This window comes from Heptranchias perlo, chromosome 18 (assembly GCF_035084215.1).
Source record: "Heptranchias perlo isolate sHepPer1 chromosome 18, sHepPer1.hap1, whole genome shotgun sequence".
NCBI classification, from domain to species: Eukaryota; Metazoa; Chordata; class Chondrichthyes; order Hexanchiformes; family Hexanchidae; genus Heptranchias; species Heptranchias perlo.
The window spans coordinates 35,329,614-35,343,870 of NC_090342.1; the positions used below are offsets into that span (position 1 = coordinate 35,329,614).

Below are 14,257 nucleotides of genomic sequence, written 5' to 3' on the forward strand. Positions count from 1 at the left end.
TTTACCCATTAACAGATTTGCACAGTTTACTGTGGACAGTCTCTGTTTCATCCCATTGAAGTCGGCCTTACCTAAATTTAGAATCTTAGTAGTGTGTTTGAAAGGGTTTCTCCCTTACAAACACACAGTTGAACTCAATCATTTTATGATCGCTATTAGATAAATGTTCACACACCGTTAGGCTATTAACTAAATCTGGCTCATCATTCATTATTAAATCGAATATGACTTCCCTCTTGTTGGTTCTATGACATATTGCTGCAGAAAGCTGTCCTGAACACACTCGAAATTCGCTACCTGTCTGACTCGTCTGCTTATCCCAAACAATATGATAGTTAAAATCCCCTATTAAAACAACTCTGCCTTTGCTATACGCTTGTCCAATCTCTGCATTTATACATTCTGCCACTTTTTAAAATTCATTCATGGGATGTGGGCATCGCTGTCAAGACCAGCATTTATTGCCCATCCCTAGTTGCCCTTGAGAAGCTGGTGGTGAGCCACCTTCTTGAACCGCTGTAGTCCCTGTGACGAAGGTTCTCCCACTGTGCTGTTAGGTAGGGAGTTCCAGGATTTTGACCCAGCGACGATGAAGGAACAATGATATATTTCCAAGACAGGGTGGTGTGTGACTTGGAGGGGAACGTGCAGGTGGCGGTGTTCCCATGCGCCTGCTGCCCTTGTCCTTCCTGGGGGTAGAGGTTGCGGGTTTGGGAGGTGCTGTCGAAGAAGCCTTGGCGAGTTGTTGCTACTTCACAGCTGCTACCAGGGGCCCTTTACACAACTCCCACTACATTCTTAAATCCTTTTCTATTTCTTAATTCTACCCATAAAGTCTTCACTGCCTGCTTACCTCTCCACCCTGATCCTGGGTATCCCCAACTCCGCTCTGACCCCGATGGCCACCTTTGTGTGTGGCTGTCTCAGGATGTGTGTAGAGCTCCAGTAGAGCAAACACCAAGTGTCACTATGTGCTGAGTTTCTACCTGTCCACCACGCTGGACGAGCAGACGCAGACATCCCGTCCAGCTGGACCGTACCCCACCACCAGGTGGAGAAGTTCCTGAAGAGGAACCCTTTCGACCACAAGACTGTCAGACATTGGTCGGCACGGAACGTTCTGGGGGTCCTGCAGGGAAAGGAGAGGATGGATCCGATCGGGCAGTTCCCTGACCAGACGGTCAAAGCCATTTGGCAGAATGTCTCATCGCCGGAACTGACCAGGTACCAGGATGTAGCTTGGATGGTGGTGAGAAGGGCCCTCCCAGTGCGATCTTTCCTGCACACACCGCATCTCAGCGCCACCGCGAACTAACCTCGAGGTTGCAGCAGGGATGAGACCGTTGTCCATCTCCTGATGGACTGCCCCTTTGCGCAGAAGGTGTGGCGAGAGATGCATTGGTATCTGTCCCAGTTCATCCCTAACAGATCAGTAACACAGGACGCTGTGCTCTACGGGTTGTTCCGCACACCTTGACAGATATATAAACTGCTGCTGGAAGACCATCAACTCGCTGAAGGAGACCTTTTGGTCTGTCCGAAATGTGCTGGTCTTACAGCTGAAGGAGCTGTCCATGACCGAGTGTTGCCAACTGGCACACTCCAAGGTTCAGGAGTACGTGCTGGAGGACGTACTGAAGTGAGTTGCAGCCTACGCAAAGGCTCTATCGGGAAAGGCCAATGTGTAAGGCCATCCCACCTTGCATTGTTCACCATGTATTATCAGATATGTACTGTGTTTTGAAATGTATTAATGGGATTGTAGTGTGTACGGTCTGTATTGTATGGTTTTGAATTGTAATTGTGATTTTACATTGAACTGTGTGTATCCTTAAATTTTATGAAATAAAGTATATTTTGAATTTTTTTTTAGATAGCCCTTTCCAGAATCATCTGACTGAGTCTCTGATGAAACATTACATGAACGACGACCCCATAGAACCCCTTTTCATCAAGCAATATGAAGTAGAGAAGAAAGTTGTCAGGGAAATCCCTCACCTCTTATATAATTTGCTGCAATTCCAATGATTGGTTTCAACAATCAAGATCAAAGCTGTTTTACAAAGTACTGGCAGGGTATACTAATAAGCAATCTGAAGCAATCACTGGGGTCTCATGAGTAGCAAGCCTAAAACAATCAATAGTGGAATTTCATTGAGAGTGAAAGTTGGTTGATGATTCAGCCATTAAAGATAACAAAGTACATTTCCTCCCCTAGTCTGCAAACTTGCAATCATTAACATTTCAAAAACAGAGGAGCTACCAAACGAACTTGAGTTGATCAGTTTCTAATCAGGCAGTACTAATAAAAAAGGCTAGCCACTTCTCCACAAAACTAATCATCATCTCTAGACTATTTTATTTATTGGTTTTCTCCAGCAGCAGCAGCAAGATAAAAACATGGCCTGTTTGTATCAAATTATTCTATGTAAAGTCATCCTATAAAAAATACAATAATTTTTGTGTTTGAAGCATGATGGAGTTTTGCTTCTGTCACATGTACCATAGACATAAACAAAAAACACATCAGGGAAACACTCTAATAAGTTATTTATGTAGCAAATAACCTCATGCTTGTGATGGTGTTCCAAATTTGGGTCTGCCATCAATATCTTCTCAGGTTCAGTGGCATAAGTCATTCCTATAAGTGATCTGAGCATCTTACTTTTATGGGAGTTGTTCACACTGCCCTAGATCTACTCATACAACATTGTAACCTAGGGGTGTAAAAATAGTACCCCCTTATCACCGGATGTGGAAATTGATGCCTTTCACATGTGTACTTCTTCAATCTCTCTGAAGGCACTGAGCAAACATTTGGTGCAATGAGGCTTGATATGAATTGTTAAGCTACTTTATCTCACAGTGATTAAATGTACAGAGCAACAATCATGTCCAAATACACTAATTGAATACACAGTATAACTTATCTTTACATATTAATATAAAATAAAGAACATTTTACATTCCCCCACATTGGTGGTTCATCTCACTTGACTTAAACAAGATGATTTTTGACGATTCCCTTCTGCATTGCAAGCTTCCCACATCCTTGTACTGCCTTGCAGCAATCTGTTTCTAAAACCTCTGCTTGTCTCTGTGTGTTTTATCATTCATTGTTCTCAGCTAGAAAAGGACAGCCTGCCAGACCTGCTGCTGAACACCTGGGACCAGCAATTTCCCAATGCAATGGGTGTGAGACATTTATCAATTACTGAGACAAGCTAACAAACAGCTTAGTATTGACAGTCAATGAGGAAACTAGTTCATTTGCATCTTAACTTCCTATCATCTCGGAGTCCTTTTCTAACTTGTGTGAATAGACTATGCTTTAAAACATCAAATTTAATCTAACTCTTTTTCCAAATCCTTCCTGTGAAAAAATGGTCAAGAAGATCCTAAAATGTGATAAATGGTTACCGAGTCAGGACTATTCAGTAGCTAAACATTTTATCCAATTAATCTCTAATACTGTTATTACATTTGTGGCTCACAAGCCTGGGCATTTTTTAAATAGAAAGAAAGAACGCCTTTATATAACATTTTTTACATCTTCGGGACATGCAAAAACACTTCACAACCAATACATTACTTTTTGAATGGTAGTTACTGTTGTCATGTAAGCAAATACGGAAGCCAATTTGTACACTGCAAGGTCACATGAACAGCAATGAGAGAAATTAGTAATTGATCTGTTTTTGGTGGTGTTGGCTGAGAGTTAGATGTTTGCAAGGACATCAGCAGTACTCTCCTGCTCTTCCTTGAATAATGCCATGGGATCTTTAACATCCATCTGAATAGGGCCTTGGTTTACTATTTCATCGGAAGGTAGCACGTCCAAAAATGCAGCACTCCCGTAGTATTACACTGAAATGTCAGCCCAAATTATGTGTTCAACTCCTGGAGTGGAGCTTGAACCCCCGATCTTCTAACTCAGAGGCAAGAGTGGTACCACAGGGCCAAGCTGATACTGAAACCGGAAATTAATGCTAAAGACAACCATGATTTAAAGAAATGATTATCAACAGCATTCTCAAATGAAAAACATAAAAGCTGTTTATGACTGGACTATGCAAATATATGGTTTAAATAAAATAGCTAAAATAGTGTTCCAGCTATCAATGTTCTTACCTGTTCCATTAAAGAGGCAGGTTTTGTGCATTTTGCCCATGAAGAGTTCTAATCCTATAATGGCGTAGATGATAATTACAAACAGCACCAACAAAGCAATGTGTAGCAATGGGACCATGGCCTTGATGATTGAATTTAACACCACCTGGAGACCTGAAAGCATAAATAAGAGGAATCATTTTTAGAGAATACGACAATCATAATTTTTAAACGGTTGAAACTGCAATATTAATGGTGACTAGTGAATAATTCATAAAAGGATAATTTTATTTTTTGAATTTGACCTAATTTAGTTAATTCTATGTTTGACTCTTCCAACTTAAATTTCCAATTTGAAAATGTAAGGTATCTTAATATTTACACTTCCTTGTACTTGGACAAAAGGGTAATGAATTTTGTGGTGGTTTCTACTGAGGCTTGTTTGAAAAAGTGTGCTTTGATTACAGCATAGGCAGAGCTTCATTTTATGAACTTTGATTAAAAATAATACTTACTATGACAGCAGTGCTAAGAAGTACCTTAGAAAATACTAAAGCCCCGAAACTTCTGGACCTGGCGGGGGTACTGGAATTTGGGGTGAAACTCAGTTACATTGACATTCCACCCCATTTAGACTGGCCCTTTAAATTACAGTAGACTGATTGTCTGCACCCCTACATCAAGGGGGCATATCAGAGGGAGATCACAGATTTCCCTGGGAAATTCCATCCTTTGTGCCCTTAAAAGGCCTCCGCAGAATTCATGCCAGCTGAAAGCTGACCCAAGTCCCTTTTAGAGTTTCTGAAAGGCCCCAAACGCTTACTAGAATAAAGTAACCAATTCTGGAAAAATTTGGAATAAAAACAGAAAATGCTGGAAAAGCATTCTATTTTCTGTTATTATTTCTATTTTTATTCCAGATTTCCAGTATCTGCAGTATTTTGCTTTTGATTTTGTGCTGGAAAGATTTGGGAAGGGTTCTCTGGCCTGGGGCAAGGGTGTTGGTATGGACCCCCAGGGATTTCAGGACCAAAAAGTTCAAATTATCTATAATTCTGATGGAACACTTTATAAGATTATTTTTAAAGCTCAAGATAAAAATATATGTAAAAAAGACATTTTAACATGCATGGTAACCAATTTCACAATCTACCCACAAAAATATGTTCTTGATTCTGTGAGACTGTATGCCAATGCAACAGATTACATACATGAAAGATGGAGAAATGCATTGTAATTCACTAATGCCAGCCAACAAAACCGATTGTCTTGTAAAGCCTTATATCACACTTTTGCATCCTGAGGTCCCACATCACCCAAAGCATTTTAGTTTATTATATCAGTCTAACAGTAATGGTATTTTGTAAAATGTACTTTTTGAATGTTGGGCTGAAGATTAAAGGGAATAATCCCACAAGAATAAGAAAGGCATATGGTCAAGACCACGTGAGTCTCCCACACATCAAAGGGGCAAGTTGAACCAAAAGTAGGTCCACATCAGATTTTTCAGGATGCCTCCACAACTACTGTATTCAGTAATATACCTTATAGGTGTAATAGAGTAGAAATATCATGACACATTTGTTCACATATCACAAGGGATAGGTACAGCAGCACAGCACATTAAATATACATAACATCCTCATTATTACTTTCAATTAAGATATATCACATCACCTTAAACTTCAATCACTGTTTACTTTCACAATGTATATGTCACGTAAGTAGCACTATTGAGGAATGGTCCTTAAAAAAAGTCAAAAGAAGCATAAAGGTAGGCCTTATGGAAGGAAAGGCTGAATGAAAGCCCGGTGAACCTATACTCCTCCAGCTAGCTCCTCATCATCATCCTCCACTTTGTCCTCCTCCTCTTTTCTCGTGGCTCATTACTGATCATCTTTCACAAATTCATGCTTACCATTGTGATGCTGATATTGTGCAGCACACAGCACAACTCTAGCATTCTGCCACCTCTCTCTTCGGTATACCGTAGAACAGCCCCTGTAGTCAAACATTGGAACCATTGTTTTGGTGCACCACTATGCTCCTACTTCTTGAACATGTGTTATTGTATGTTTTTGCTGGAGAAGGCATATGGGGACTGCATAACCCTGTCATTAGCCATGTTGAGTGGGTTCAAAAATCCAGCTGACCAACTTATCTTCACCCTGGAATAAATGGAGAACCTATGGCTCCTTTTACAGGCACTCCCTGGAAACTATGCATTCACATGCATAATTCTTTGGCAGTGGTCACAGACCATTTGAATTTTCACCTAATGATATCCCTTTCTGTCGATGAACTTGATAAGATCTTGCACAAGTCTTTGAATGGCCAAATGGAAGCATTCAATGTCATCTTGTATCATGGGAATGCCATATCTTTCAAACAAAATGCTGCGTCTCTCCTGCTGTTGCATGCCAGGGCGGATTTTCCTCCTCCTTGAGCATGGGAGATGCTCAGTTCGCAGGCACAACAAAGAGGAAATGGGAGTAGAAATCCGTTACGTCAGGATTTCTGGGCTTCACAGTTTGCAATGTAATTGGGCCCACACCTGAAGTAGATACAGACCCATTATGACTATTATAATAAAGGGGCAGGTAGGGTGTTTCCAGTCTTCTGCTTCATTTTCCTAATTTCCCCCGTGGAAACCTAATAGGGGTCTCTGAAAAAACTTAGTGGTGGAGCTTGAACAGGACACTCCATAAAGGGTCTGGGGGTCATGGAAGCTGCCAAAAGATCAATGTTAGCAGCAGGCAAATCTTTGTTTTCCCCTTCAGGATGATCTATGGGCCTTGGGGCCTCCTGGCTGTTGCTTTACAGCAGCAGCCAGATGGCCCTGACACAGGCTGTCAGGAGTGTAGCTGCAGATCACTCCTGCAACCAATCCCACGCAATGCCCTGCCAGGGCCTGGGCCAGTGCCAGCAGTGAACAAATGGCCCAAGACTGAGAAATCATGGGCACCTCCACCCTTAAAGATGCAGCTCACCTCAGGTACGCTGCTCCTTTCAAGCACCCGGTGAGGGAATCCGCTCCTTCATCTGTGACTTGAGTAATGCAACAGTGAACCTCCAACTAGCTGACCCTTGCCAAGTCTCATTCTGTTACCCAAAAGATATTGTGGTAAAAAAATAGTCGATTGCTGGTTTCACTTTTACCACGACTGCAAGCTGGTGTTCCCTGTTGGCTATAGTTTTGGCTTCAAGAAATAGCACATTTCATCTATGAGTTCCTCAGTGAAGCATAGTTTTCACACATACTGCTCCTTGGTGAGGTCAAGATAGTTTTACCACCTCCCATAAAAACATTGTCTGGGGTAGTAGTTGATCCTACCACTACTACTACAGTCTCCTACAGCACTTCTCTGCTATTCATTCTGCTTTTTTCCCAAAATATCCACAAATTAAGACTTGCTGATATACCCATTTTCCTAGCTGGACTGTTGTAGAGTGTTGAATCATTAGCACTAAATATCAAACATAAATGGGATGTAAGAGGCCACAAGATGTGTGGGAGCAGAAAAATTCAAACTGAGGAAGTTTTGAGGTAAAAACAAAGGGACAGAGTAGATGGAACTTTTCTCCACATCTAGTCCTTGCTGTGCCTAGCAAAGCTTAATGACACTGGCCAATAATTGGAAAAATGTTCCATTCCTCAGCACTGATATCCTTCATCTTGCAAAGCACAAAAACGTAACCTTTTCTATGAATTATGAAACAGATAGTTGGAGAAAAGATTTATCTCATGTTCAATGTGTGCAAAGCTATTTTTTAATGCTAAAAAACTTTCTTTTTGGAGCTTATAATAGTGGAACCTTCATTACCCATCTTCTGCCATAATGGGTAGAGGGTGGGGACCCCTTAGCTGGTAAAGAATGGAAATTAACAAGTCAAGAGTTCTCAAATTACACAGCTGCTTTTAATTTTTGAATGCTACGCCTATTCCAACCCACCTCCTTTGTTCTTGGCAGCAAGATTAGCTGGTACTACAACAGGTAATCATCGATCAGTTGATCTGTTGGCTCACAGATCCCCTCTCCTCCTGCACGTGACTTCTAAATCCACGGGAGCCTGCCAAAAATGCACCCCTGACACTAATCACAAGCCCTCAATTACAGAAGTGAGCATTAAAGGCAGTATGAATTCACCTCCAGTGAGGAAAAGAATTACAGCTGACTATAAAACAGAGACATGGAGGGCGGTTATAACAAAATACTGATGAAACTGATTTAATGAAGCTATTCACTTGCCTTTTCTGAACTTCACCTAGCAAGGTACTTCTCTATTATGCCTATCAAAATGTATATTGTGATCACTGTTACATGGCAAATCTCTTCTCATTCTGTAAATGCTTTTATTTACAGAGGGAATCTGCATTCATTGTGCACAACAGGCAGGGAACTGGAGATGGTATGGAGTAAGTGAAACCTCTTATGCCCTTAGAGGAAGCCATCATGTAAGTAATTGCTTGGGATTCTATTAACAGCCTGGAGATTCTGATGTTGAAGACGAGTAGTGAATGTGGATGGTTTGCCTCTTATACCCTCAAATCTCCCAGGTTGTCCTCTTCTGTTATACTTCCTCTAAAGTGACCATAAAATACATACCAGCTAACAGGCCAATGACGCAGTGTTCAGTAAAGAGTTGTTTGATAATTCCTTGAATTCATTTCTACTTTACTCATCCTTTGAACTCTTTAATTTTCCTCTGCTAATTTAATGCCTACTTCAAAACAGTCTGTACGTTAAGGTGAGTTACACCTGCTTACTCACAGCAGCAAGGTGTGGAACATGGGCAAACATTAATGCAAAATTTACCATACAAGAATGTATATGCTTTCTCTAATGTTCAGAGAAAATTATACCCCCAAATTGTTAATTAACATGGAAAAGTTGTTTGGGCAATTTACTTTTAACTTAACACAATCACAGATTTTGAGTTTTGAGCTCATTTCAGGACCTTGCTTGGACTAAACAATCTCATTCTTCATTGTAAAAACTTCTCTTCCCCCTCCTTGATTTGCCTGAAAATACACCATAGACAAAAATCTATATTGCACTGATTTAAAGAAAAACACAACTGTAGAAAGATGAGGGGCAGCATGGCACTTTGAAGCTACAATACATTATGACACACAGCAGTAGATGCCATTTTATGTTCGTGATTCCATTTAGTGAGGTTTCTGAGGTTAGCCATGCCAACACAGGAAGATGCTGAATGCAAACCATATGCATCAACACCAGGAGAGGGGAAAACTGAAGGGGTAGTCATCCCTTGAGATAACCTGACACAAATTAACAAGTTGCCAGATATAGAGCCACAATGGCAGAGACCTGGAAACAGGTTTTCAGCTATCTTCTCATCTGTGATGCAGGGATGATTGAGAAATCGTGGGCAGAATTTTAAAAAATGGTTTCAAAAATAAACAAAAAAATAAATATATGACAGTAGAAAAATCTCAAGGAGAGATGATTTTAAGGTGCTTTTACTGTGCTATGAAACACGCAGCCAGCACCTTCATGCTATTAACTCATGTCCATGGGACTTTCTTCCTCTGTAGGCATTTTATTGAAATCAGGGTGGGTCATGGATAATTGCCATTTGTCCCAATTTACACATTTGAAGGCAACTTGGAGCAATCTGAGTACATCAAATAAACTTCTTTAATAACTTGGAAATGCTGAGAGTCTTGCGACTTCACTTGTATGCCTTTTGATCACTACCCCTCACTGATGAGAATGCAGATCCCAGGCAGAGAACCAGACTCAGTTTTTAAGGTCGAATGGCTCTGTGCCAACTGACGGGTATACACACAGATTGTCCATGCTTTCAATTACAGACACTTTTGTCTTGTGTTTAACATAAAATTATATTTGAATTAGGATGGATATAGAAGAGTAGCAAGACTGATTCCAAGTGAAAAAGAAATGATTAACTATCAAGAAAGATTAGAGAAACTTAAGCTTTACACTCTAGAAATTAGAGTGTTAAGGGAGAACCCCATTAAAGTAAATAAAATATTAAATGGTTATAGATAAGATAAACTCAGATCATTACTCCAAAGTACACCAGAAAAGTAGGACCAGATTATGTAATTGGAAATCAGTGAAAAGTAAATTTAAAACTGATACCAGAATGGGCTTCTTTGCTCAAAGAGTGATATATAATGGGAATAATTTACCAAGCAAATAGAGGAAAAACTATTGGCATTATTTAAAGTACAATTAAATACTATGTGGGGAATTTTAACCTACCGGCAGGTACAGGGGCGGTTACACAGATTTGTTCCCATTCGATTCCTGCCCGCCACCGTTTTATCTGGGCACTTTTTTTTTGGTGGCCGAAGCTAGAAACAGGAGGGCACCTCATGAATACATATAAATCAGGGTCTTGTGAATGGGACACCAACATGTTTTTAACACCAAATAGTGGAAATCCCACCCAGCACTGAACCCACTAAGTAAAACTTAGTCGGATTGGTTTCAGAGAGCAACTGGAAGCACTGTTTAAAGGGACATTCAGATCATAGAGATATGTGTGCTATTGTGCTTTTCGAATTTTCAAGAGATATTTGAACTTGGGGATTGCTTGTTTCTGATTTTTTTTCCCTTGCTTACCCTGAATAAGCACTCACAGCTTACCATGGCTGCCATTCTTGCTTCACTGTTTTGGATGGAGGAAGAGGAGCACAACAGCCTGAAAGTCTCCTGCATCATTGTAGTGTGCAGCATGTTGCGCAACATGGCAATCTAGAGAGGATTACATTTGGAGGAGGCAGAGAAATAGTAACAGTCATCATCTGTTGAAGAAGTCTTGGGTGAAGATGAGGAAAAAGCAGAAGTAGGACCAGCACAATGTTTTGCAGCCAGAGATGCCGAGGATCAGTTGATAGCACGATGCTTCCGGTGACCCGCTCATTTCCCTCCCCTGAAAAGTTACACAAAGCCCCTCTGCATTAACAGTACATTCACCTCCTTCACCAATCCCATAATAGGAACAGGAGTAGGCCATGCAGCCTCTTGAGCCTGACCTGCCATTCAATCAGATTATGGCTGATTGTACCTCAACTCCATTTACCCGGCCTTTGATCCATATCCCTCGATAGCCTTACCTAACAAACATCTAGCAATCCCAGTCTTGAAAATTTCAATTGACCCAGCATGCACAGTCTACTGGGGGAGAGAATTCGATATTTCCACTACACTTTGTGTGAAAAAGTGCTTCCTGATAATCCTGCATTAAAGAACATTGAAACCATTCAGCCAACTTTTATATGAATGACATATTAACAATGCAGACCAAAATGCCGAATGTAGAAAGGTGATTAATGCCAAACATAATAATTGCCTTGAATTTATTTCTCACCCAAGTGACAACCCATAGTGCCTTTCTGAAAAGAAAGTTTACTAACTCGCCTACTCCATGAGGTGATTCGCTAGTGGCCAGCACAGCTGTTGGAAAGCTGCTGTTGCACATGTTGGAACCCTTGAGACGCTTGTGACCAGTGACTTCTGGGAGCTCGAGCCTGTGAGGGCCTAAATGCAGAGTGTAGCACTTTGCCTGCTGCCGGGACAGTCTGGCTCAGCTGACTTTCTGGCACTATGGCGGGTGTTGGCTGAGGGGATGGCGAAGGATCAATTGTGATAACATCCTGATAGAGGGCAACACATGCCATTGCTATTGTGCCACTGCTGCTCCATGGGGTTGTGACTCATCACTCCCACTGATCTGTGGGAGAACTGTAGGAGATGAGTGATGCCTTTGAAGCCCCTATCTATATGGTCCACCAGTCTCTCCAAGTCCATGTTGGAGCCTAGAGTCTGGATGGCAGCTATTTGAGCTTCCATCAAAGCTGCAAAAGCTGGTAACACAGATTTCTGGTGTGAGGCCTGGCTGCAAAGTCCCTAGAGATGGCTACACACTCCAAGGTGAACTACAGAGTGCTAATGCCATGCAACACAACACCACACAAGCTGAAAGTGGACTCCTCCGTACTTTCTTCCATGGTTTGGAAATTCTTGGGCAGGCCTTCAGTAACTCATATAATTGATTGTGCGACGCAAGCAATTTTCTTTTCAAGGCTGGCCCCTTGAAGTCCACATCTCTGTCCTCCTCAGCAGAGCTGAGAGGCGACCTCACCTTCTGGCGAGCCACCTCTTAGGCAGTCCCTGTCACCATTATCTGCTCCTACTCACTCGTGCTGGGTGCTTCACTAAGTGCAGACCCAGCTAATTCACTGTCTAATGCACCCAATCTCTGTGCTGGTGCTTGGGAGGGATGGAGCATGTGACAGAGTATCCTCAGGAGGATTGTCCAGCTCCAAGGTGTCTTCAGGAGGGTCCTAGAGGAAAGATAAAAGGGACAAGAATTAATCTGGACATTAACAGATGACAGGCTTCACAACGCAGCCTGAAGTTGTCAAGCTGAGTGAATGTGCGATTTTCTGAGGTACATAAAGAGTACAAGTAATAGTTTGCTCAGATAAGCTGCCAGCCTCATTATCTCCGATGCACATCACTCTTGAAAGGCCAATGATTTCCAGAGCTTTCTGCTCTATCTGGGCGATGACCATGGTATTGGGTGGTTCTCCCCCAGTCTTACTTGTCTCCTTTGAGTTGTATGATGTTTTCTCCTGCAGAAAGAGAGGGAGAGAGTTAGTGAGTGGCTACTGAACAGGAATGCACATATGTAAGGGGTTTCTGCATGTAGTGCTTATGCTTAGAGGGAAAAGCAGTAAAATGCAAGTAGGATAGGATGGTGTTGAATGATAAGCAAGTGGCTGGAATATGAAGTGAGGAAGGAGTCATGAGAGGAGCTCATTGTTTTGCATTTGCTACCATGTGAGAACAGAATGTTGTCAGTGGCTGCTCTAAAGGCAGCAAGCCAAAGGTGAGTGTGTATTTGGAATGAGAAAGAGAGATAGTACAGTGCGCCCTTGTAGTTGATGAAGGATATGATGCAGGGGGGGGAACTGTTCAGAGTGCTGAGCGATGTAAGGATTTTTGCCAAGTGTTATTGAGAGAGATGGAGAAATAAAGAACTGTACTCACCCGTGCTGCTCTCATCAGGTTACTGAAGTGATTCCTACATTGAATCCAGGTCTTGGGGGGTGATGCTCCTAGAACTGACCATCTCTGCCACCTGTCTCCAGGCCTAGTGTATGTACATCTTGGGAATCTTCTTCCCACTTGTGGGCAATAGAACGTTCCTTCTTTCCCTCATCTCTTCCACCAAGACCCCCAGGGAGTTGTCAGACAACTTGGGCCTTGCAACTTATTTCTTAATTCACAAACAAATCTGGCAGAAGTTGAATGCAACTTCTCATTAAGAAGTGCATTCATGCTTTTAATAGGTCTCTCGATTCCCACTGGAAGTCTCAGCCTGAAAGTAGGCGGGCTGCCCATCTCTGACTCGATTGTGTGGGCAGCCTGTCAATCATATGCAAATGAGGCCCTGGAGTTAAAATTGCCTGGATCTCAAACTGATGATGTCAGGCGAGTTTGATGCTCATCCCTCCTGCCTGAAACACACTCCAGTTAAAATCCCCCATGTATTTTTTGTTGTTATAGGTTTTAGAACTAGTTTGATAAGGAAGCAATAAAAGACAATGGAATTCAAATATCTCAGTCTTGGGTCCTATAGTTTGCAATTGCACTATGTCAAAATACTTACTAGGAACTCCAGACACTAAACGCAATGGTCGTAGGACTCTGAATGCTCTTAGAGCTTTGACATCGAATCCAGCAGCTTTACCTCCGATTGGATTAATACCCTCTGCTTTGGTCGCTTGTTCTAAAATAGCACTAAAAAGCCTATAAGGGAAAGAAAAAAAACAGAAGTTATACATTATTAAGGACATAGCCACAGAAAATGCACAGCCCACTTTGCCAAGATAGTCTCCTTTTGCACTGTGATTAACTCACATAATTTCACCAACTGCAATTAGAAAGGAAGATGTGCATTTATATAGCGCTTTTTCACGACTTCAGGATGTCCCAAAGCTCTTCACAGCCAATTACGTACTTTTGAAGTGAAGTCATTGTTGTAATGTAGGAAACACGGCTGCCAATTTGCAAACAGCAAGGTCCCACAAACAGCAATGAGATAATGACCGGATAATCTGTTTTAGTGATGTTGCTTGTGGGAT

The 14,257-nt window shown here is 41.7% G+C and overlaps 1 protein-coding gene across 1 annotated transcript in view; it reads right to left on the reverse strand.

Moving 5' to 3' along the window:
* Positions 1-14,257, reverse strand: part of LOC137334460 (voltage-dependent L-type calcium channel subunit alpha-1C-like) — a 435,374-nt gene that overhangs the window by 402,273 nt on the left and 18,844 nt on the right. Inside the window, exons 3-4 of the mRNA XM_067999141.1 lie at positions 13,783-13,922; positions 4,132-4,284 (exon numbers count right to left, since the gene is read on the reverse strand). Of these exons, the coding sequence (XP_067855242.1) occupies positions 4,132-4,284; positions 13,783-13,922 (293 nt within the window). The remainder of the gene's footprint in view (positions 1-4,131; positions 4,285-13,782; positions 13,923-14,257) is intronic.